This window comes from Trachemys scripta, chromosome 10, assembly GCF_013100865.1.
Source record: "Trachemys scripta elegans isolate TJP31775 chromosome 10, CAS_Tse_1.0, whole genome shotgun sequence".
NCBI lineage: Eukaryota > Metazoa > Chordata > Testudines > Emydidae > Trachemys > Trachemys scripta.
In genome coordinates, this window is record NC_048307.1 from 67,055,461 (window position 1) to 67,079,155 (window position 23,695).

Genomic DNA, 23,695 nt, shown 5'->3' on the forward strand with positions numbered 1-23,695 from the left:
CCGCACCCCTGGCCCCGTACCCCCGGGCCAGGGGTGCGGGGCCGGGGGTGCTGGGCCGGGGGCCGGGGGTGCTCGGCCGGGGGCTGGCCCGGGGGCCGGGGGTGCTCGGCCGGGGGCTGGCCCGGGGACGGCACCCCAGGAGCCGAGCCAGGCTGGAGACGCTGGGGCCGGCCGCCGGAGGGAGCCGCTCGGTTGGGGGGGCCAGACTGGGCCGCGCCTCCTCCCGCTACTCCCCCCCGCAGCTTACCTGCTGCCTGCTTCAGGCTTCCCGCGAATCAAATGTTCGTGGGAAGCAGGGGAGGGGGCGGAGTTGGGGCGGGGACTTTGGGGAAGGGGTGGAGTTGGGGCGGGGTGGGGGCATGGGGAGGGCTGGGAGTGGGGCCGGGGCCCCGTGGAGTGTCCTCTTTTTGGACACTCAAAATATGGTAACCCTAAGAAAGGTTAACCACAGAGGCTGGATCCTGGTCGTTCTGGGGCAATCTCAATGAAGTGCAGAGGGACTGCAAGCGTAAACCTCAGTCTGGAGGGAGGATGATGCAGGTCTCCATCCAAGAGAGGTGACGGCTAGGAAGCCTGAAGTGGGCACCTTCAAGGTAGACCAGGAGTGGAGTCAAAGGTGCAGTTAACCCTGAAACTGTGACACTGCCATGTAGGGCAGAAGAGCTGGCTCCGGGTATGAATTTTGCTGTTTCTTCCCATATGCACAGTAACTCATTTACACTGTAAGGTGCACTGTACCTTGCATGATGCATCCATGAACTCCAATCAGGAGGGCAGCACTGTGATACAGTGGCAGGGCATTATACACAATGTCCTCAGAGGTCACGCCACTTGTACTGAACAAACCACAAGCTAACAGTATGCGTTCGTGGGTAATCACTGCAGCCTTTGGAAGACCTGTGTTAAGGCAATAGAAAAGGTGTGCTCTTTCATATCATTGGAACACCTAATGACCAAGGGGTAGTTCAGACAGGGACTTCCCTTAGTGGAGGAGTTATTAAAGGGAATACTCTATATCCTCATAAAGATCAGAGGCTGAAAGTTGATAAAGTACAGATAGAAACTAAAGAGACATAGTCAAATGAAAAATAGTCCTGTTCATTTACATCACGTGTAAGTATACAACTAAATATTGACAAGTTTTATAATTGCTTGTGTACAACTGCTAGAAGTCCAAATACTAAAATGGCTTAACCTGAAGGCCTGCTATTGAATGAAGATACTGATATAACAGTTATCACAGAAACTTGGGGGGACAATGATAATCAACGGGACATGATAGTACCAGGATGCAAAATATATAGGAATGCCAGAGTAGGTCATGCTGGTGGGGGAATGGCACTGTATGTGAAAGAAAGTATAGCGTCAACTATAGTAAAATATAGTATAGTTTGATTCATTAAGATACAATTTGATTCACATACAACTTGGAAGATGTTTACTTCCAAAAGTGCTTGCAATAGTTAATGGGCACCATCACCTTGAAATCTAGTCAATGAAAACAAAAAGTAGTTAAAAATAGCATCTAGGACTATATCTATCTCTCAGTCCCCCTGCCAATTTTGGAGATTGGACAGTCATATCTGCCTATTTTTTTTCAAAAGTTCTTCTCCCCCCATTGATGTGTTAGAGATGATCCACACAAATAAGGGAAAATGACAGTACACAAAGTGCTTTCAAATGCCCAAAGAAAAGAAAAAGCAAAGAAAAACATATTTTTCTCTAATCTCTTTCATTTCCAGAAATCTTGGGTTTACTTGTAACAATAGCCGGTAAAACATTTTCAGACAGAAATGGGATTTTGAAGATGACTTGTAAGAATTACTCAGCAGAAAAAAAGGGAAATTAAAATCTCACTCTAATCATTTCTTCCCCCCCGTCGATGTGATATTTGTCGGATAACCCCATTTACATTACCTGTAGTCCCAGAGGTATAAATATACATGGCAGGAGTTTTAGAAGTGACATTTGATCTCCAAGACTGTGGAGTAGGCTCATCTGAAACCACTTCCATTTTGTCAATGAAACTGTCAACCCCTTCTGTATCGGATGTCCTGCTTAGGTAGAAGACTCTTACGTTTTCTTTTTTCAGGGCTGGCAATATTTCTTCAACAGCTGCTTTCAATTCTTACGGCACAAAGAAAATAGAAAATAATTCTAAGAACATTTTGCATGGCCTAATTTGTGTCCCAAGTTTTGCCTTGGGAAATTTTGTATTTAACTGCACTCAGGAATGATTCATGCCTTTGTCGGTTCAGTGTCTAATGAAAGGACTGAGGCCGTGGCTATGCTCAGGGCCCGTGCAAGGAAGTTTCGCGCCCTAGGCGAAACTTCCACCTTGCGCAACCTCCTCACCCAGCTAACCCCGCCCACCGCGGCAGCTAACCCAGCCCGGGGAACCCGCCCCAGCTCACCTCTGCTTTGCCTCCTCCGCTAAGCACACCAGCACTGCTCTAATTCTCCTCCCCTCCCAGGCTTGAGGCGCCAATTGGAGGAGAATTAGAGCGGGGGCTGCGTGCTCAGTGGAGGAGGCAGAGTGGAGGTGATCTGGGGTGGGGAGCGGTTCCCCTGTGCGCCCCCCCGTTACTGTGGGCGGCCCTCCCCACGCCCCAGCTCACCTCCACTCCACCTCCTCGCCTGAGCGGGCTTTTAGGCGCCCTAGGCGGCTGCCTAGTTCACCTAGTGGTTGCACCGGCCAAGGCTATGCTACTGTGACACAGCTACACTGCCGCAGCTGTGCTTTATGGTGCTGTAGTCAGGGCCGCCCAGAGGATTGAGGGGGCCCCTTCCATAAAAAAAAGTTGCAATACTATAGAATACTATATTCTCAGGGGGGTCCTGTGGGGCCTGGGGCAAATTGCCCCACTTGCCCCCCCCCGCCCCCGCCCCGGGGCAGTCCTGGCTGTAGTATAGAAGCTTTCTACACTAACAGAAGTGGTTTTTCCCTTGATGTAGATAATCTACCTGACCGAGAGCTGCTACTACAGTGAGGGTTAGGTCAACCTAACTACGTTACACAGGGCATGAAGTTTTTCACAGCCATGACCACTGTAACTTGGTCACTCTCAATTTTAGGTGTAGACCAGGCCCGAGGAAAAACACTTTGTGCCTCCCTGATCCTGAGGCTGACTCAATCGTCAGTACAGATTAGCTCACCTTTGAGAGGTATGTGCCTTGCAAGAACCAGGGAGTAGGAATGCCCCAGACACACTTCCTCCTGCTTGCAGCCACCAGGGACAAGATCCCTGGGATGGGGGAGGAATATATAGTTGGCCTACCCAGTCTGTGGCTGCTGAATAGGACTCATGCTGAGGGTGTTTCCCAGGGAGCCTTACAGCCTCTTTGCGACTGTTTTGTGCCAGATAGGGGATGGAGAAAATGGCCACTGAAGGGTGGTGAATTTCCCCCTTCCAGGGAAATATACTCCTGTGCAGAGTTCCCACACCAGATCTATGTCCCACTATGTCCCACCCATCCTTCGTACAAAGGCGAATTTCATCCACAGTGAGCCCGAATGCCAATGAAAAAAAAAAGTTGAAATTTACAATAAAAAGGGTCCAGTGGTAGAAATGACAATGCACAGGCTCTCTTCATGTACAGCATGATGTTTACTTGCTCACTTGCTCTATTAGAAAAATAAGATTATCTACTTTGGCTGGTATAGTCACCAGTGTCTCGGCTGGTTTCTTGCAACTCAAAGTCCTCCTTTAAACAGCAAATGGCTATACGTGTGAAAACAGAAAAGAGAGTCTACATTTTCATAATGTTGGGTGAAATCTGACAAGCACACTGCAAAGCAAACAAAAAGACCTTTCAAATCACGGGTATGACAATTTCCCTTTGAACTAGCAAGTTCAGATAATTTAACATGGACCCTCATCACCAATTTCACTCAAACAGCTACTGCTTCAGGATTCCATTCTCAAAACAGCTTGAAGCAGGGGGAAGAAGGAAACACAGACTCATGTTGTAGAAAGAATAATTTACGGGAATCAAACTGTAAAACTCACACACAAATCAAACCAGCGAAAATTCACACCCAGGGACAAATTGGGATTGACTTACTTATATAAATGCTCCCACTGAAGTCAAGTCAATGGGAGTTTTATGTGAGCAAGGGGAGGAAAATTTGGCCCCAGGCACATGCTATCAAATCTGCTGATGTGTAGGGAGACAGAAACCAGATTCTCAGGGGGTGTAAACTGTCATAGCTCCATTGACTTCAATGGCTGTCTTGAGGGCTGCCCTAATCAATGCTGAGTGTCAAGGGGGCAGAAGGGGGGTCCTGGGGCAGAAGCTGTGTTGATTTCTATGGAGATGCATTGGCTTACACCATCTGAGAATTTGGTCCCACATTTCTAGGATGTTTTATAGCATGAAATATATGTTTTAAATGTCTGAGCAAAAGCCTGACATACTGTCCAATTTGATGTCTACAGTTAACTTACGTAGTGCTTTCACTTTTCTATCACTAAAACCAAAAGTGAGAGATTACTTGTAAAGGTAGCTTGTTTATGTACTGCGTCAGTATTCTCTGTAGGAGACTGACTCAATATCCCAGGGACTTTTCTCTTCACTCAAAGGACCTAATTCTTGCACTTTTTTTAGATGTTCATGTAATTTGCAAGAGTCCTTTCATTTAATTTATATTAATCCCTTCCCCAAGTTATGAAATGTTGCAAAAGCTGTCTGTGTACATTTTTCTTGTGTAGAAATACCATCAAAAGAGTTGGAACTGTTCCTAATATGCAACCTACTGTTGGATTCAGCAACCCAACCTGCTGTATCCCAAAACAAACTGCTCTGCCATTCACTTTGAATTTAGCAACTGGGATGAAAAATTGCTATTATTGGAACCAATATTTCTAGGGTAGTTGCCTGTCGATGTTCTTGGGAATGGTATTTATAAATATACCAAGCTAAGGCCCAGACTGTAAAAGTTTGCCACCCTAGCAGAAAAGCTACTCCCAGATCTGGCAGGTCGCAGAGCCATCCGTGTGGAGACCCCAGACGTCTGCTGCAACTCTGGCTCCCACCAACACCCCTGGCTCTCTGTCAGCACAACTCCATTCGTGCTGTACTGCCAACAGGAGCGGCGCCAGGGTTTTTGCCGCCCTAGGCGGCAGCACTCCTCCTCTGAGCATTCGGCTGCGGGGGTCCTTCCGCTCCGTGTCTTTGGCGGCAGGTCCCGGAGCGGAAGGACCCCCCCGCCGCCGAATTTCCGCCGAAGACCCGGAGCGGAAGGACCCCCCCGCCGCCGAATTTCCGCCGAGGATGGCAAAATGCTGCCCCCCAAATCCTGCCACCCTAGGCAAGCGCCTAGGGTCACCTAGTGGAAACGCCGGCCCTGACTGCCAAGGACTCCCCCCCCCACAACACTCCGTAGCCTCCTCTGGGGTTCAGGAAAGGGAACTAAATATGGTTAATATGGCTTCAGGCTGTATTAACATTTTTGGACATCTTCTGCAGGACTGGAAGGGAGAATGATGTGCATTCAGATGGCCTGTCCCTCCTGTTCCTGCCCACCTTCACTCCACCCCCTCCTTCTACACAGACCCTGGACTGCATGGAGAATTGGGTTGGGTGGCAGGGAGGGGAATGTTCTGCAGAGGCACCTGAACCCCCTTTCTCCATGGACAGTTTAATATAAGACCCCTCCACATGTAGATCTAATGAGACATGGTCTGGCAACAAACACAGATGTAAATACAATACACTCTACTCCTTTTATAATTGAATCAGCATATTCCTTTGCAGAAACCTATTCAAAATATCCATGCAAGTAAATAACAATGATCACACATGATACAGTTGTGATCAGAAGAGATTTACCTTTGACCTAGAGTAGCACAGAAATGCAGAGTAAAGGTCGAAACTCAAATCCGGGACGAGAAAGTAAATGTTTAACAGAGAGGAAATCTGTCTTTTTTTGTCCTCTCCTTATATTATTTTAACAACTGCCAGTAGTGACTACTACAGCTAAGGTTGGGGTAATGAGGTCATTAATAACCCACTATTTTCAACCATTTGGCTTCAAAAAAAATTCTCATTTTGGGCTGATACCTCCTTTGTTTGGTCTTTTCCCAGAGCTGAATACTTTTTGGAAAAGTACATCTTCCTGTCCTAAACACTAGCTTTTTCTCATGGTGATAACTTAGACATTGATTAATTTTGAAAGTTCAAATGTAGCATGGAATTCATTCTCATTGAGGTATAGTTCCTGTGTTAGACTTGGAAAGATTTGTTTTTGAGTTCATAAAATTTAGGTGCATTTAAATATCTGCATAGAAATAGCCTTGACCCTGCAAATATTAATGCAGATACTTTATCTGCATACATACCTGATGCCTAAGTAAACTCTCTTTTTCTGGAGATTTCCCCTTACTATATAAATTGGAAATGAAAATATATTGCAAATGATTTGGGAACATTCATCGATTCATAGATTCTAAGGGCAGAATGGACCATTGTGATCATCTACTCTGACCTCCTGTCTCCCACAGGCCATAGAACTTCCCGAAAATAAATCCTAGCGCAGATCTTCTAGAAAAACATCCAATCTTGATTTTAAAATAGTCAATTACAGAGAATCCACCACGACACTTTGTAAATTGTTCCAACGATTTATTACTCTCACCATCAAAAACTTACACCTTATTTCCAGTCTGAATTTGTCTAGCTTCAACTTCCAGCCCTTGGGTGACATGTTATGCCTTTCTCTGCTAGAGCGAAGAGCCCATTATTAAATATTTGTTCCCCATGTAGTTACTTACAGAAGGTATGTTACATTCTTACACCTTACTTGATGCATCCTCTGCTTATCCCACAAAGCACCTGGATGTTTAAATGCTACATCTTTGACTGCCTGGCTCTTTGACAAAAACTTTCAGCACTATGGCACATATTTCACCTGAGCAGACCCTCCTTTGCCCACCTGGAGTCCCATTAAGTCAGTGGGGGCTCAGTGCAGGTGCAGGGGACCACCTAGACAGAGTCAATTTCAGGATTAAGGTTTAAGGCTCCAAACTTGATGCTAATAGGGCAGAGGTGGGCAGACTATGGCCCGTGGGCCACAACCGGCCCATGGGACCCTCCTGCCTGGCCCCTGAGCTCCTGGCCTGGGAAGCTCGCCCCCGTCCCCTCCCCTGCTGTTTCCCCTCCCCCACAGCCTGAGCTCACTCCGCTGCCGGCGCAATGCTCTGGGTGGTGGAGCCGCAGAGCCGCGGCCTGACCCGGTGCTCTGAGCTGTGCAGTGGCATGGCTGGCTCCAGCCGGGCAGCACGGCTGCCTGTCCTGGTGCTCTGGGCATCGCGGCTGTAGCACCCCCAGCCACCAGTGCTCCAGGCAGCATGGTAAGGGGGCAGGGAGCAGCAGGGGTTGGATAGAGGGCAGGGGAATTCCGGGTGGTGATCGGCAGCGGGGGTGTGGATAGGGGGCGGGGCGGTCAGAGGGCGGGGAACGGGAGGTTGAATGGAGGCAGGGGTCCTTGGCGGGCAGTCAGGAAGGAGGGGGGGGTGGATGGGGCGGTCGGGGGCAGTCGGGGCAGGGATTCCAGGGGCGGTCAGGGACAGGGAGGGGTGGATGGGGCAGAAGTCCCGGGGGGGCATCAGGGGGTGAGGAGCGGGGGGGGGGGCGTGGGATGGGGGCAGGGGCTAGGCCATGCCTGACTGTTTGGGGAGGCACAGCCTCCCCTAACTGGCCCTCCATACAATTTCAGAAACCCGATGTGCCCCTCAGGCCCAAAAGTTTGCCCACCCCTGTGATAGAGCTACTCACAGTGTGTAAAGTTAATCATGTGCAGTGGTAGGGCTAGGGCCTTAGACTGCGTCTGGCTCTTCTGCACTTGCTAGCTATTGGAAGAATCCCACCCTCCTCCCCAGAAAAAAACTGGGAAAGGCATCTCCCTTGTTCCAAATTACTGACCTTGGAGAGGCCAAGTCTTGACAATGAAGTTGTAGCAGAGATTATTGTACATGTTAAAGGAACAACCCTCCACCTCAACCAGCTCCCCACCCTCTGGGGCCTGTCCCACATTCTGGGCAACCCCATCCCCACCCCTGGGGCCTGTCCCACATTCCCGCCTCAGAGGGCTGCAGGCCAGGTGCTGTCTCCCTGAGCAGATGTCGATGAGCAGCAGAAGCCCAGTGGGTGTGGGCCCACGTGGATGGGCGGCCAGGGGCAGGCCACTTTCCCTCCCCCTCGCCCCCCAGCAGACTGGCCGCTGGAGCGGGTCTCACCTGGGGCTGCCAGCAGCACCTTGGCTCCGCTGCACTGGAAGCAGTGCAGCAAGGACTTGGCCCTGATGTTGCAGTTGAGGCAGGCCATGGCGCAGCCCAACTTGGCCAAGCCCAGCCAGATCCAGATGTAGGCAGGCTCGTTGCCCAGCAAGAGGGCCAGGCAGTCCCCTTGCTGCAGCCCGACGTGCTCGCGCAGCGCCCGGGCCACCTGGCTGCTCCGCTTGTCCACCTGCTCGTAGGTGTGCGCCTCCTCCCTGAACAGCAGCAGGGGCTTGCGCGGCGCCCGGCGCGCCCGCTGCCTGAACACCTCCAGGATGGTGCGCGGCGGGTTCCGCGCCGCGTAGTTGCGCGCCAGCCGCGCCGCCCGGGCCATCTTGAGGAAGAAGCGCAGGTCGCGGAAGAAGTAGGGGCAGGCGAGGTTCAGCAGCAGCGGCAGGAGCAGCAGCCCCGCGAGCGCGGTGTAGAAGAAGGAGAACATGACCCTGCCCGGCCAGTGCTCAGCGCAAGGGACTCGGAGCGCACGGAGCTGCGCCTGGCCGGTTGCTCGGCTCCCGGCTGGGCAGGGGCGGGCCCAGCCGCTCCCTCCTCCCTGGCCCCGGCGGGAGGGGAGCGGTGCCCGAGCGGGGGTGGGATTAGAGGGGGCAGGGGCAGGAATCGCATCAGGAGGAGTCAGCACCACATGGGGCTGGATGGTTGCGGAGACAGCGCCTAGGCGAAACCTGCCGCGTGAGGCACAGAGGGGAGGACTCATGACCGGTCACTTTTCCAGAGCTGGACGTGGTGAGAGATCGGGGAAATGCCTTTGCTGGTGCGGGAGAGCCCTTCCCTACCAACTGGCCACGCTCCGGCGAGATGCCATCTCTGCCCGTCGTTAAAACCAAAGTATTCTCCAGCTCTGGCTCGCCTGCCAAGCGGTACCTCTAACCCGACTCACTCCACCGCACCCAAAGGGGTTAGGTGCCTGGGAAGGGAGGCTGAAATCAGCATAGTAGCACGCCCGAGTTTCTTTCTGATTCCCCTTCCAGAACAGGTGCCCCCAGGGGTGACAGACGCCGCCCTGCTTTGCTGCAGGGGACGTGGGGTGGGAGAGGATGTTTCACACACAGCTCACCTAGCTCCACATCACCAGGATAACAAAGCTTCAATTACAGCTGAGGGAAACAGCGATTTGTACGCATGATTTACACATCTCTGATTTCAGTGGCAACAACAATTGTAGTGCCTGGTAGCGGGGGAGAGACACTGATCTATCAGATTGAGCTGATTCCAAAAATGTGGGGTATTAGGATCAAGGTCAAATTGATTTCTCTCTTCAGGGCACATGCCAGGATTGCTGCTTTCCTGTTCAAGGGCATGTACAGCTAACCACCACGGCAGACAGCTAACGCTAACATAGGTGTACAGTACAGAAGGAATGACTCATAAAGAGACTTGGGCTCCCACCCTGCTTCCACTGATGACATCACTAACAATTTCCCATTGACATAAAGGGAAGGGGACCGGATACTTAATACTTAGTATAAATCATGTCTGAAACGTGTAAAGAATTTACAAAGCATATATTAAGGGCAACGTATGATTATTGACCATAGCACAAAGGCTGTGAAAATAAGGCATATGGGAAAGTCTATGAAGACAATGATGACTTATCTATAGAGGGCTAGCACATTAGCTAGGCCATAGGACATCAGCTGCAGCAGTAGTCTACACACAGGCCAGCTGTGTCCTGTTTCAATTCACAACATTGTGTATACATGATGGGGGCTTGGTGTGCACAAAGTGCATAGCATTCTGGATGAGTATCCCATGGTCCTTTGTTTGGGTGCTGAGCTGTGGGCATGCTGACATTTTTCTTGCTGTGAATGGTAGGATACATAGTAGAGGCCAGTGGAATTCTGAGCCGTGGGGTCAAACTCCAAAAATCAGATGACTCCGCTCCCTCTGTCCTGTGGTTCCTCTCTTTCCAGGCGGACATGCGCCATTCTGAGCAAAGCATTGTTTTTGAATTGCTGTCAGGCTGACTCTGATCTCTGTTACACCGATGGCCTGATTCTAACTTCACACTGCTGTTACACTTGGCCAACCCCACTGACTTCATTAGCGTTACTACTGATTTGCACCAGTGTCAGAATCAGGACCAGCATTTGCAGCCACATTACTTCATTCATTTCAGGCATTACTGCTGATTTGCATTGCTGTAAGAAGATCACGTTTATGGTGGTTAGCAGAAAGTTGATAAAAATGTTAGTGTGAGAGAGCAGGAGAGGGCAAAGGGCGGGATTGGAGAAGGAATTTTGTGTTTCAAAATACTTACAGAGTAAAGGATTCAGAGACATGAATGTGTACTGCTGAATTGCTCCAATACCATAATTTGAAAATTAAGATCTTGCTTTTGGAGCACTGTCTAATGTACATGCCAACTATAGGGGCTCAGACAAGACCAAACAAAGCTTCTGTAGCAACCAGGCAGATTCTCTCTTCCTTTCTGGAACCCCAAAAGAAAAGTGCTAGCTCAGTGACTGCAAATTCATTCAACCTGACTGTCAGCTGTGCTCACAGCGTGTCTGGCCACTCCTTCTGAAGTGTAGCCAAGTACGGTAGCCAGTTCTGCCCTAGAGCTCAGAGAGTGCTAGTGTCAGCATTATGCTTGGGTACTGCACAGGTGTGTTGGAAGAGCCACCCTCCCCAAGCCCTCACATGCACAGACAACCCGAAGTTAGCTCTGTTTTTTACAGATAATAATAATCAGCTGTCTAGAAAATGGAAAGCCTCCGTCTGCTCATTCATTGGCAAATCCACCAAGAAGCTCCCCAAATAACTGAAGTAATAGTTACAGGAGTGCATGCCCAAACTGCCACAAACTACAATTTCTGGAACTGCTCCTGTGTCAAGGAAAATCCAGCCCTATTTTCTTAGTCCCCATTCCTGTTCAATAATTTTGTTGGGATTACACCATCTGGGATATCGGGAGGTGGGAGGAGGGAATTCGTCAGATAGTTGCTCAGTGCATATTATTGAAGCTATATATAGATTAATTGCTAGGACAGAACTGTGCACTGCATCCAGTCAGGGAACAGCCGTCTAGACTAGCACATGGATTATGCACCACCTAAATCTATGTAATCTCTCAAAATAAGGCTCACATGGGATCATAGGTGCTGGAACTAGGGGTGCTGGGGGTGCAAAACAATTAGCGAATGAGAAATGAAGCAGTGTTTGGTCCACACATGATTTTGGAAAGGGCAGCCAGGATCAGGGGAGAAGGGTTCCAGGTAGCCAGGCATATGGCAAAGCGTGAACACAGGTAAGCCATATGGTCTGAGGAGTTTCCCAGGTACTGATTGCAAATGCAGGGGATAGGGAATTTTTGGGCAAATGTGTGCACGTTAGAAGCAGAAAGCCAATAGACAGCGAGAGACGCAGTCTTGAGTGTGGCCCTGAAAGGGTGCAGAGAGGGAGGGAGCTTCTTGGGGCACAGGACTGACTGGAGTGGCAGGCTATGGAATTGTGAGCCTGATGCTGTTTATTTCTACTGTGTTCAGAGAAACACAGTAGATTGCATCAACTACAAACACAAACAGGATTGCATCAAAGAAGTACCTGAATCATATCATCAGTTTCTTCTCTTGAAGGAAACAGCTTGGCAAGGCTCTGAATACTGTCTTACTGCTCATGTCAAAGGGACAACAATATAATGCAGAAGAAATATTGACATTAAGAATACTAAAATATAAGGACTGCAGAGTTTAAAGATTACATTCTCTAGTTCATCTCAAGCTCTCATGCATGCAGAAAAATTTAATGAAAATCACATGCCTACGTGTTTTATATTTTTTCTACCAGGAAGAACGTGAAAAATGGACTTTTCTCTCATTCTCCATACCAGAACACATAGATATCTCAAGCAGGGTACCCCAGAAATGGGTACTCCCAAAATTAGTGAACATTTTTGAAAATATGATTCCTAACCTGTTGGGCTCTGAGGGTATGTCTACATTGCGACAAAAAAACTCTGGCACCGAGTCTCAGAGCCCAGAACAGCTGAGTGGGGCTCGGGCCGAGGGGCTAAAAATTGCTATGTAGACACTCAGGCTCCGTCTGGAGCCCAGGCTCTGAGACCGTCTCCCACCACGGGGTCCCAGCGCCCAAGCTCCAGCCTGAGCCTGAACATCTGCACTGCAGTTTTATAGTCTCACAGCTGGAGCCCCAGGAGCCCAAGTCAGCTGACCCAGACCAGCTGCGGCCATGCAGTAGGACTTCTATTGCAGTGTAGGCATATCCCGAGGGCCCCGTCCTACTCCCCTTGAATTTCGCTATTGGTTTTAATAGAAGCAGGACTGAACCTTTAGTTTCCCCCCTCTGCAAATAAGTCTAGGTATATTAGTTTACCATAGGGGGCTAGGGCAAGGATTAGTTAATAACATTTGCACCATACTTGGAAGAGGCAGAGTGCTAAGTATTATGGTTATGTGACAGTGATTATCAGCCTGATCCAATGCCTGGTGAAGTCACTGCAGATTCTCACTGACATCAGTGGGAGCGGGATTAGGTGGCAAGAGCTCACCCCTTATTTATACTCAACCTTGGACATTAGAACCTGCCTTATTGACAGAGGACGCATTGTCTAGGTAGTTTATTCACTGCCCTTCCATTCTCTGCTCCAGTGCAGGACTCGCTCTGCTTTCCTCATTTTTACTTCGGGGGGTGATTTTAGTTATTCTTACTAATTTCAATGATCTGTAGAGGGCTTGTTGCGTTAGCACCCAGGTGCTTATTTACAGAGTTAGTTATATTATCCGCCTATAACTAGGAGAGGAAAAAATGAAAGAAAAGCTAAACCAGTTAATTCACCCTTGCATCATGCCCCAAAGTACGTTAGAGTTATGCTCTGGTGAACTGCTCACTGTTTTATCACAAATAAAATTACTGTTCTTTGCAGAAAGCACCATGTAATATTTAACTTCCAGCAGAATGGTCACCAGAGTGGAGCAATTGGTGCTTTAGTTAATACTGTATTTGAAGGGCTCTGTGTCCAGCAGTGAAGCTGCCCCTTCATATTACTCTCCTGTGTTAGAGCCTTGGTGGGAATTAAACCCAAATTCTACAGGCCCAGAAGTGAAAATGGTGCCAGCTGAGCGGTACAGATAATAACCTAGGCTCAAAGTAATTCAGTTATTTAATATAGTAATGATCCACCAGGGGTCGTTAGAGGGCAACTTATGCTAGGCAGTTTATGGTAAAGTGGAATTCAGGACATATGCAATTAAGGGGATGGCATGGGGACAGGGAGCCCAGGGAAGCTATAAATTCCCTACACCTACTTACCACATGAAGCTCTTGGCTGGAACTTTCTCTGTGGAAGCTTTTAAGTGGAAGAAAGCTGTGGTGTCAGCCTTCTCTCTTGTATTTCTTTCCTTAACTGGCTTGGTCGGGGGTCCTTACATTTGCCTGTAGGTTGAGCCAAGGTTAAGTCAATTTCAAGTTATTTTTAATGTCCAGTTTGGAATTGGCTTTCAGATAATTTATGGCTGTGTGTAGTTCTTCCTAGAAGAAACTGTGTTAGCCATAGTGAAGCTGATCACAGAAACCTTAGCGGTAACTGATATGAAACCCTAGCAGCCCAGCGATCGTGTTCTCGCTGCCATATGAGAGGTGCCAACTTTAACCACTGGCACTGGACTAAGACTGGATTCCTGGCACAGAGCCTCTTGTGCCTTGGATGGGCAGGGGTGAGAATGCTGCAGAGCTGGTGTGCTCCTCTACAAAGGGGAGGGGAGTTTCCTTCCCCCAAAGTGTGTGATCACAATACAAGGTGATAAATTGTGGAAACCTTGTTTGGAGCCACAGGACAGCCAGGGAGAAAATATAATACTGGCATTACTGGATATCTCTTTGTGGTGGTGTATAGTAACTTCTAATTTGGTGTAATGTTACAGCTTGCGCACACGGCAGTTTTAGCTTGATCTACCTGTTGTGGCACTAATCCCCCTTGCAGAATTCCCTCTATTGTTACAAGATAGTGGTCTTGCTTTGCTACATGTGTCTGATTCGAGGAGTACCTTTTTTTTTAATGAATCAGGAGATGTTAATCATTTAGACAGAACATTCAAAAGAGGATTGCCCAAACTGATCCTTTTAGCAAGAGTCCACTGTACTATGAAAATTTGAAATAGCTATTGAAATTGGTGGGGCCAGATTTTTAAAACAGCTCACTCATTTAGACCCCAAAATAAGGGTCTAGATACTCAAAAGAGCTCAGCACCCCAGTTACTGAGTTCTTTGAAAATCTGCCCATAAATGCATGCTGAGCACTTTTGAACAGCTGTCCCCAACTGTGGACAATGCTCTCTTTTGAAATTCAGGCCTCATTATGTGTGGTATAAATATATCATTAAGATAGTTTGACAGTCGTTGCTTTAGAGAATGTGTATTACCCAAATCTTAACAGCAATTCTTGGTTGATTGTGTTAAAAAAAGATCCTACCTAGGCAGGCCTACAGTATTTTTCTTATAAAGATATTTCCATTAGGTTTTGAATTAGGTTTTGAAACTGTGATTTTGTTATAGATCCAGACCCATAGTCACTCCAGGACTATACCAACAGGCACTAGGCTACATACTGGTGTAGTAACCCCAGTGGTAAAAAGTCCCACCATAGAGACTGTGATAATGCAAGGCACCTGCAACTGTCTTGGGACCCCTCATGTGCTTGGAGAAGCCCCAAATGTGGTAGATTGGGGTGGTCTAGGGCAGCTGAAGGTACATGGATCAGGGCCATCCACATAGCAGAACTTAAAGCTGCCCTCCTCCAGCAAAAGTCATCCTTGTCACTTTTTCCATTGCTGTCAATGAAGGCAGATGACATCTGGCACGTGTCCAGTACAATGTTATTTTTGAACTGAGACCAATGTTAGGGCCTAATTCTGAGCTTCTTTCTCAGGCAGAACTCCCACTGAAGTTAATGAGAGTTGTGGCTCAGCAAAGTGTTCGGGATCAGACCATGTGTGTAATTTGTTACCAGCCTACAAGCACAGCAGGCTTCTATTTTAGCTTAGGTAACTTTTGCAAGGAGCCGTAATATTAACCATAGTCACAGAGGCTGCCAGCAGATCATCAAATAATGGAACTGACTTTATCAAAGTACAGTATTTTCTAAGAAAAATAAAAAGGGGGCGGGGAGAGGAAGCTTTAGTCTCACAGCTAGATTTACTGAGCTGTAGGAAACCCTATTGAGACGGCTTGTTATAATCCCAATTTAGTCACACAGGATGCATGTTCTGTGGCAATTAATGGGAGTAAAAGGACTGTGCATCATCAGAGAATTGTGCTAAAGTACCATGGGCTCCCATTCAAGGTAAAATTCCCTATCCTATCAAAGGAAGGAATTATTCAGATGAGTGCGTGTTACGGGCTCTGTTCCTTCTCAGGGCCCTATGCTCCCATCCGCCATGAAGTGCAGAGGGGATCAGAGATGAATAGATGAGGCAACAAAGCTGTCAGGAGTGGGAAGAGTGGTGGTGGCTCTGACTTCCTAGAAGCCTGCAGTGGTCCCTTCCAGCATACTGTGTGGTGCTCAGTACTCACAGGGTAAGTCCAGGGTTTGAATTCAGGCTCAAGCCACCTCCCCCTTCTGTCTACACACAAATCATGCTGATCCAGGGCTTGGACCCAGGGTCCCAAATCTCCACAACGGTGGAGGATCTGAGACTCAGTGAAGCTGGGTCCCACGGTTCAAGCTCTATTATTTTGCAATGTAGACACAATCCCACTGGACTCATGTTCTGGGAATCTGCCAAAAGTATTCCACAATCTCACGAACCTACTTTCTTTGTCCTCCAGACAGTCAAGTTTGGTGGACAGTCGAGTTTCCCCACACTGCATCACATAGAGAGGCCACATTTTGGGAGGGCACTAGGAAGTCTGGGATATGAGTGGTTGGACTCGGGCCCATGTAATACAGCATAGAGCCACAGGTTGGGACCCAGCGTTCAACAATTCCTAACCTGGGATTACAAATGGAGAGACTCAAGCCCTAGGTTAACAAACACAGGGTCTGCTAATGCTGGGCTTACATTGCAATGTAGACATACCCTGAGGCTCAGTATAAGGGAGGCACATCGGGATGGGAGGAGGAAGGAAAAAAGCTGCTCTTTGTAGCATGCTCCCCAGTGGAAATAGGGGAAATACTTCTGGTGCTTTGTGCTGTCCCCCCCGCAGCAGTGGAGGAGTAGGTCTCAGGCTCACTGGGGAGCCAATGGCAGCATGGTTCCTCAAGAAGGGAACATGTATTGCTCCACTGCAGAGTAGTACAGAGGTTGTGTTGCCAGAGCTGCAAACTCCTGCAAAGACTCTTCCAATAGGAGGGATGGTGACTTGCTTCCAGCTCACTGGTTAAAGGAAGATAATACCATTTTCCTGGACTCCGGTTGCTCTCAATGACACTGCTGTAATTCTGGACTAACTCCACTGACATCATTCTGTATTTACTCATGTGTGAGTGAGAACAGAATTTGGTCCACTAGCCATATTCTTTACCCAGTGGCTCCCCAGCTTTATTGGTTCACATCTGACCTTCTTAAAAGCTTGGTGTGCAGCAACTGCGTAGAACATCGAGCTCATTTACCCTCAGTGATACACATGGCACAATTTGAGTCCACTTAATGGGCACATCGTGGACATGCTAATAATTCCCAAGAATACTCAGCAGAAAACAAACCTGAGCACTTTGCAAATTTTAGACACAAACATGCTGCGGAGTATGCCATAAAGAGAATATGTATGAGATTTTATGGGATTTCATATGTCCCCGCACCCATGAAGTTCTCTTGGCAGCCCTGACAGAAAGTATTGTTGATACCGTACTGGCCACTGGAAAGTGTAGGCAGTTCATGTTACTGGGAGCATGGGAATGTTGGTATGAATGAAATATATCCCCCTGAGTGACTTGCCTTATGCTGTATGACCTGCCTGAACTTTTCAGCAGTCAGTACTATAGAGTGTTAGAGCGTAAAATGTCATATATTACGATCACAAACTCTCTTCATGTTGGAATACACTCCATCTCTGTCACCTTGCCCTGTGATAGAAGCTAAACAGATATTTACATGTTTTTTTAGAAATAATGTTTATATATATGCACATATATTAATATTGAAATTGATACACAAGTTTGAAGTATACATATTGAAATGCGCTTTATATGCATGCTTTGGTTATATTTTATAATGAAATTGAAGAGGAACAATTATAAGGCAAAATGGTCTGAAGAAGTTAAGCAATAATTGTATAAAATGTAAAGTAATACAATTAGAGATATCTTTATCATACTACTAGGGTAAGTTAAGAAAATTTTAACTTACTGCTACATAAGTTGCATGTAAAACACCTGCAAAGGAGCCATCCCCTATAAGACAGGAGAAGATCTAACTAGTTTTTCTCCTTTTTACTTCTTAAAGATAAGAAAGAAATTATATTTTTTCCTTCATGTAATTTAAACCTTCTAGAATGCAAGGTGAGAGATATTTTGCCTTCTCCAACTGGTACACATGCTGGTTTGCCTTGAAAAAGTACAGTAATGTTTTTCAGTTGTATTTTTCACTTGTATTTTTAATGAATTACAATAAAAGAAGAGCTCTTTCTCTGATTTTCCTTTTTATATGCAGGGTAGTTGTAACCATGTCTGTCCCAGGATATTAAACAGATGGCGTTTGTTTACCTGCTGCGTCCGCAGGTTCAGCCGATCGCAGCTCCCACTGGCTGTGATTTGCCGCTCCGGGCCAATGGGGGCTGCAGGAAGGGCGGCCAGCACATCCCTCTGCCCGCACTGCTTCCCGCAGCCCCCATTGGCCCGGAGCGGCGAGAAGCGGCGCGGGCGAGCGATGTGCTGGCCCCGGCTTCTCGCCGCCCCCATTGGCCCGGGATGGCGAACCACAGCCAGTGGGGGCCGCGATTGGCCGAACCTGCCTCGTCAGCAGGTAAATAAAACTGGCCCGGCCCGCCAGGGTGCTTACCCTGGCGAGCTGCGTGCCGAACGTTGCCGACCCCTGGTCTATTGAGAAAGAAAACAACATGCAACTCTAACAACCCCATCACATATCATCAACAGGTTTTGAAACCTGGACCTTCAGCATTGATCACTACTACTAGAGCTAAGAGACTAACAACAATGGAGGGCAGCAAGAGGAACCTGCCTTTAGAGGAGGATGAGGGGGACAATGAAACAGTGGGTCAATATGGAGGCGTGTACTACTTCTTTAAGGGACAGACTAGAACCTGCAACCAGAACAGGTAGCTGTGATCAAGGAGGCCTCCTGCCCAGCCCAGGGCTACTTAAGCAGGAAGAGGAAACCAAGCAGTAGAGAGAGGGTTAGTAGCTATATTGGTGGCTGTGGTCTCTTTTTCAGACTCTAGGGAACTAGCCTGACAAGCTTAGAGGTTTTGTTTGCTGACTCTAAGTTTAGGAGCTCTGAAGTGGGGGCTCTGAGGTCAAGGCTGGCGCAACCCATCAGGCAACCTAGGCAGTCACCTAGGGTGCTACAATTTGGGGGGCGGTGACGGGGGCAGTATTTCGGCGGCGGGACCTTCTGCCGCCTCTGTGGGGGGGGTGGCATTTCGGGGCGGGACCTTCCGCCGCCTCGGACAGCAGAAAAGCTGGTGGCGCTCCTGCCTGAGGTAAGGCTCTAAAGAACCTTGTTAAGGCTGCACTGTCCCTGAGATGTTCTTAAAGGGGGATACATTTGTTTTGGCTTCCCCTTGTTTGGATCCTTTATAATCATATATTCCTGACTAACTGCATTTTTACATTTTTAACCAAGGACTTAAATTTGGTAGATTAAAAACAGCATGTCTGAGAGCTGGCTCTGCCACTGTAGAGATTTGGGTTCCAGTTGCTGCTTGTGTAACTGTTCAGTAATGCCTTTCTGAATAATGAGTGCTATGAAAAGTACAGCACTTATTAACAGTAGTGAGACTTATACTCATGATCTTCTGATTCCCAGCATGTGTGGCATGGTGAAGTGAGATGCTATGGGGCATGCTAAGTGATGATAGAATATTCAAGGATTTTAGTGGTCAGCCTCTAGCAAGTTCTACTGAGCAAAACATAGGGGCGTGACCAGGGCCGGTGCTACCATTAAGGCAAACTAGGCGGTTGCCTAGGGCGCCAAGATTTGGGGGCGCCAAAAAGCAGTGTCCCCAATTTTTTTTACAGCGTTCCTGGGCTGGGCTGCAGGCGGCGCGCTGACATGTGCGTCTCAGACTCCCTCTCCCAGTGCAGCGGCCGCTCCACTTCTCCCGCCTCCCAGGCTTGTGGCGCCAATTAGCTGTTTGGTGCCGCAAGCCTGGGAGGGGAGGAGAATTAGAGCAGGGGCAGCGTGCTCGGGGAGGAGGTGGAGCAGAGGTGAGCTGGGGTGGGGAGCTGCCGCACGGCTCCCCGGGAGGGGGAGAGCTGCCACGGGGTGGGACCTCAGGGCGGAGGGGGGGAGCTGCCGCAGGGCTGGGGGGGTGTGTGTGTGCAAGGTGGAAGTTTCGCCTAGGGCGCGAAATTTCCTTGCACCGGCCTGGGCGTGACAATTTTTGATATCTTATAATTTGTCAAAATATCAACAGATTTTTCATGGGGAAAGTAAAAGTGACCTCCCTGACCCCAGGATTATCCTGCTGCCAAACTTCAAGTTCATGCAAACCATGAAGGCACTGAAAATCTTTTAGGAAACCTAAATATAGGGGTGGCTACTAACTGCCCTTAGAAGCTTTTATTTCTGACAGAATTGGGGTGTGGGGAGGGGAAGTGATTAGAATACAACAAACTAAACAAACCAAAACTTTGAGAGAAAATAGTACAGATTTAGGGCCTGAGCCTGCAAACGTTTACGCACATGCATATTTTTTGAATGGACTACTCCTGAATCAAGTCATGTATGCATTTAAGTGTTTGGATCAGACTCTGAAGACCCAATCTTGCTCCCATGGACGTCAATGGGAGTTTTGCCATTGACTTCAGTCAGAGCAGGACTGAGCTGTTCTCATTTATATTTTAGCTGCAATTGCTTTCCTCTCTTGTCTTTTTAAAATAAGCCTTAGATTATCTGATTCCCAGAATCTGAAACTTGTTCCTGCAAACAGTTCAATACATCTTTGTGGATTAAATTGCAGAATTATAGGTAAGGAGCAACACCTGTAGCTCACAAACTGACCCAGCATTTGGAGGCGGAAAAAGGGATTAACCTGTCAAGTCCTAGTAATAGTTATAGAAGTTGTTAGAAAAATACCAATTTATAATAGCTTCCACAATAGGCACTTTCCAACCTGGAAAGAAGGAATGCTTCTTGTCCTAAAGAGCACACAGTCTCTAAGGCACCTGAAGGGAACATAAAAGTAAATAGAATTGATTCACCCAAATTTTATAAAATTAAGAAGTTCTAGAGCTTCCGTCTTATCCAGTTTCCAGTTACCTCTGTGATTATAAAGCCAGTTTTATATATGGGAATAGTCCTGCTTTTTGCTGTGTTAGCAGGACCGGCTCCAGGGTTTTGGCCGCCCCAAGCAGCCAAAAAAAAAAAAAAAAGCCGTGATCGCGATTGCGATCGCGATCTGCAGCAGCAATTTGGCAGGAGGTCCTTCGCTCCGAGCGGGAGTGAGGGACCGTCCGCCGAATTGCCGCCAAATAGCTGGACCTGCCTCCCCTCTCCGGAGTGGCCGCCCCAAGCACCTGCTTGCCAAGCTGGTGCCTGGAGCCAGCCCTGTGTGTTAGGGCTCTTTCTTACTCCCAATGGAGTAGATGGCAAAACTTCCATTGTCTTCAAGGGTGTAGGATCAAGCCTTTATTGTGCAAGAGGCAGGGGAGGCAAGGAGGGTATAATCATACAAACAGGTAGAATCTTTCCTTGTGCATAAGAGTATACTGGGAGGAATGGCCTTCTAGAGTACTATGAGCTTGATCCAATGCCCCTGGAAGTCAGTAGAAGAATTACCATTGACTTTAAGGAACATTAGATAAAGGCCCACGTTCTAATGAGGGTCTCGTCTGTTGGAGGGAGGTATGAAGGAATGTAGGGAGTGATGAGCAAAGAAATACAAGAGTGACTGGTTCCTGTGATAGCATTAAGTTGAAGGGTGAGATTTTTTAAGTGTCCTGGAAGCCAGTGAAGTGAAGGCCAGATTGTGGGGATATGAATAGAGTACAGTGTAGATAGCATTACAAGTATCAAGGCACAAGTGCATGGCCCAAAGAGGGCCCAATTCTGCAATCTTTAATATTTCTTCATATGAGTAGTGTCATTTAGGATAGTGGGATTACTTTTGCAGGTAAATGCTACTCCATGTGAATGTAAGGTTGCAAAGTTAGGACCTAAGAGAGACAATTAGGAAGGGAAATAAAAAGATTTCTGTCTTGGCCACACTTACATTAAGATTAGCTTTCATCCAAGAGGAAGTGAAGGCAAGCCAGAATTCTGAGACATGGGCAAGAGAAAGCGCCATTACTATAGATGGTGAGTAGAAAAATGTCACTCAGCAGGAAAGTATATAGAGGAAAGTGTACAGGATTCAAAAAAGCACCCACTTCAAGAAGTTGGCCAGGATTGTCTTCCATTAAAGACAAACACAGTAAGTAGGAGAAGAAATACTGCAGTGCTGAGTCAGAAAAACTACCTATACCAAGTTGATAAAGAGTGATCCAAAGTTCCCAAAGTAGCTGATAAGTCAGGAAAGACATGAAAAGAAAAGAGACCTTTGGATTTAACCGCAAGCCAATCATTAATTCCTTTAAAAGGGGCTATCTGAGTAAAATGACCTGAGCAAAGACTGAATTGGGAAGGATGAAAAAGCTAAAAACTTGAGAACACACAGATTCTAGAAATGAACTGGAGAAAGGAAATTGATTGGTAACTGGGACAGAAAGCAAGAACAAGAAAAGGATTTTTTGAAGCGAGTGGGAAGAATAGCCTTTTGGAAGCAGAAAAGATAGCGCCTGAGAAAAGGTGATTATTGATTAATTGTGATATAGAATTAGATGGGATGCAGAATTCAGTTTAGCAGTTGGTATAGGGCAGGACAAAAGGACAGCGTCATGCCAGCTAAAAATGACTAAACCTTGGTCCAAGCAGTATTAAATCTTATTTAGCTGTTGCAAAGCTGAATGTCATTTGCTTTAGTCTATAATGATCACTAAGGCCCCAGTTCAGCACAGTACTTAAAATATGTGAAGGGAGCAATCCCATTGGCCCTTTCTTCACTAGGAAAAAGGTGTGATGTGATGTTAAAGTCCTAGTGCTGACAAGGCAAATTGTAGCTTTAACACACTATCTGGTGGAGGTAAATTATGTTACCTTGATTAGCTAGCACAGGGGTCGGCAACGTGCACGCGGCTCGCCGGGGTAAGCACCCTGGCGGGCCGGGCCAGTTTATTTACATCAGCAGGTAAATAAACTGGCCCGGCCCGCCAGGGAGCTTACCCTGGTGAGTCGCGTGCCAAATGTTGCCGACCCCTGAGCTAGCACATCCTAAAACTACAACTGACTTGTCTGTGCTAGGATTTTAACATATTAGATGTATTTTTAATGTATGTTAGTTAACTTTTTTTCCTAGTGTTGACATGGCCATTGACTTCAAGGGACTACTCATGTGGTTAAGTGCTCTGCTGAATTGGGGCCTAGGTCATGGTCAGTATCATAGAATCATAGGACTGGAAGGGACCTAGAGAGGTCATCTAGTCCAGTTTCCTGGACTCAAGGCAGGACTAAATATTATGAATATCACATCAGCAAACTCATTTCTTCATAACTATGTCCCAACGAGGTAACATTTTATAGTGTGGATGAGGCTTAGGAGAGACATGAGGGCATAGAGTGGAGGGAACATGTATTAGATCATGCCCAGGTAAATAAGAGGCACCATCAAGGGATGAAGAGTGAGAGAAGGATGGAGATTCATACTACACCTCTACCCCGATATAACGTTGTCCTCGGGAGCCAAAAAATCTTACCAACAGTACCAACAGAACTCCACTGGCCATCACCTACAGTCCTCAGCTTAAACCTCTCCAACGCATCATCAGTGATCTACAACCCATCCTGGACAATGATCCCTCACTTTCACAGACTTGGAAGGCAGGCCGGTCCTCGCCCACAGACAACCCACCAACCTTAAGCATATTCTCACCAGCAACCACATACCGCACCATAACAACTCTAACTCAGGAACCAACCCATGCAACAAACCTCGATGCCAACTCTGCCCACATATCTACACCAGCAACACCATCACAGGACCTAACCAGATCAGCTACAACATCACCGGCTCATTCACCTGCATGTCCACCAATGTTATATATGCCATCATGTGCCAGCAATGCCCCTCTGCTATGTACATTGGCCAAACTGGACAGTCATTACGTAAAAGCATAAATGGACACAAGTCAGATATCAGGAATGGCAATATACAAAAACCTGTAGGCGAAC

At 47.5% G+C, this 23,695-nt stretch overlaps 2 protein-coding genes across 2 annotated transcripts in view; one reads left to right on the forward strand and one right to left on the reverse strand.

The window, feature by feature from the left end:
• SLC27A2 (solute carrier family 27 member 2) overlaps positions 1-8,821 on the reverse strand; it is a 29,419-nt gene extending 20,598 nt beyond the window's left edge. The window contains exons 1-3 of the mRNA XM_034782998.1: positions 8,238-8,821; positions 1,918-2,127; positions 739-897 (exon numbers count right to left, since the gene is read on the reverse strand). Of these exons, the coding sequence (XP_034638889.1) occupies positions 739-897; positions 1,918-2,127; positions 8,238-8,715 (847 nt within the window). The 5' untranslated portion in view covers positions 8,716-8,821. The remainder of the gene's footprint in view (positions 1-738; positions 898-1,917; positions 2,128-8,237) is intronic.
• The window catches only part of GATM (glycine amidinotransferase), a 40,693-nt gene continuing 24,297 nt past the window's right edge, over positions 7,300-23,695 (forward strand). Inside the window, exon 1 of the mRNA XM_034783001.1 lies at positions 7,300-7,352. Within this exon, the coding sequence (XP_034638892.1) occupies positions 7,350-7,352 (3 nt within the window). The 5' untranslated portion in view covers positions 7,300-7,349. The remainder of the gene's footprint in view (positions 7,353-23,695) is intronic.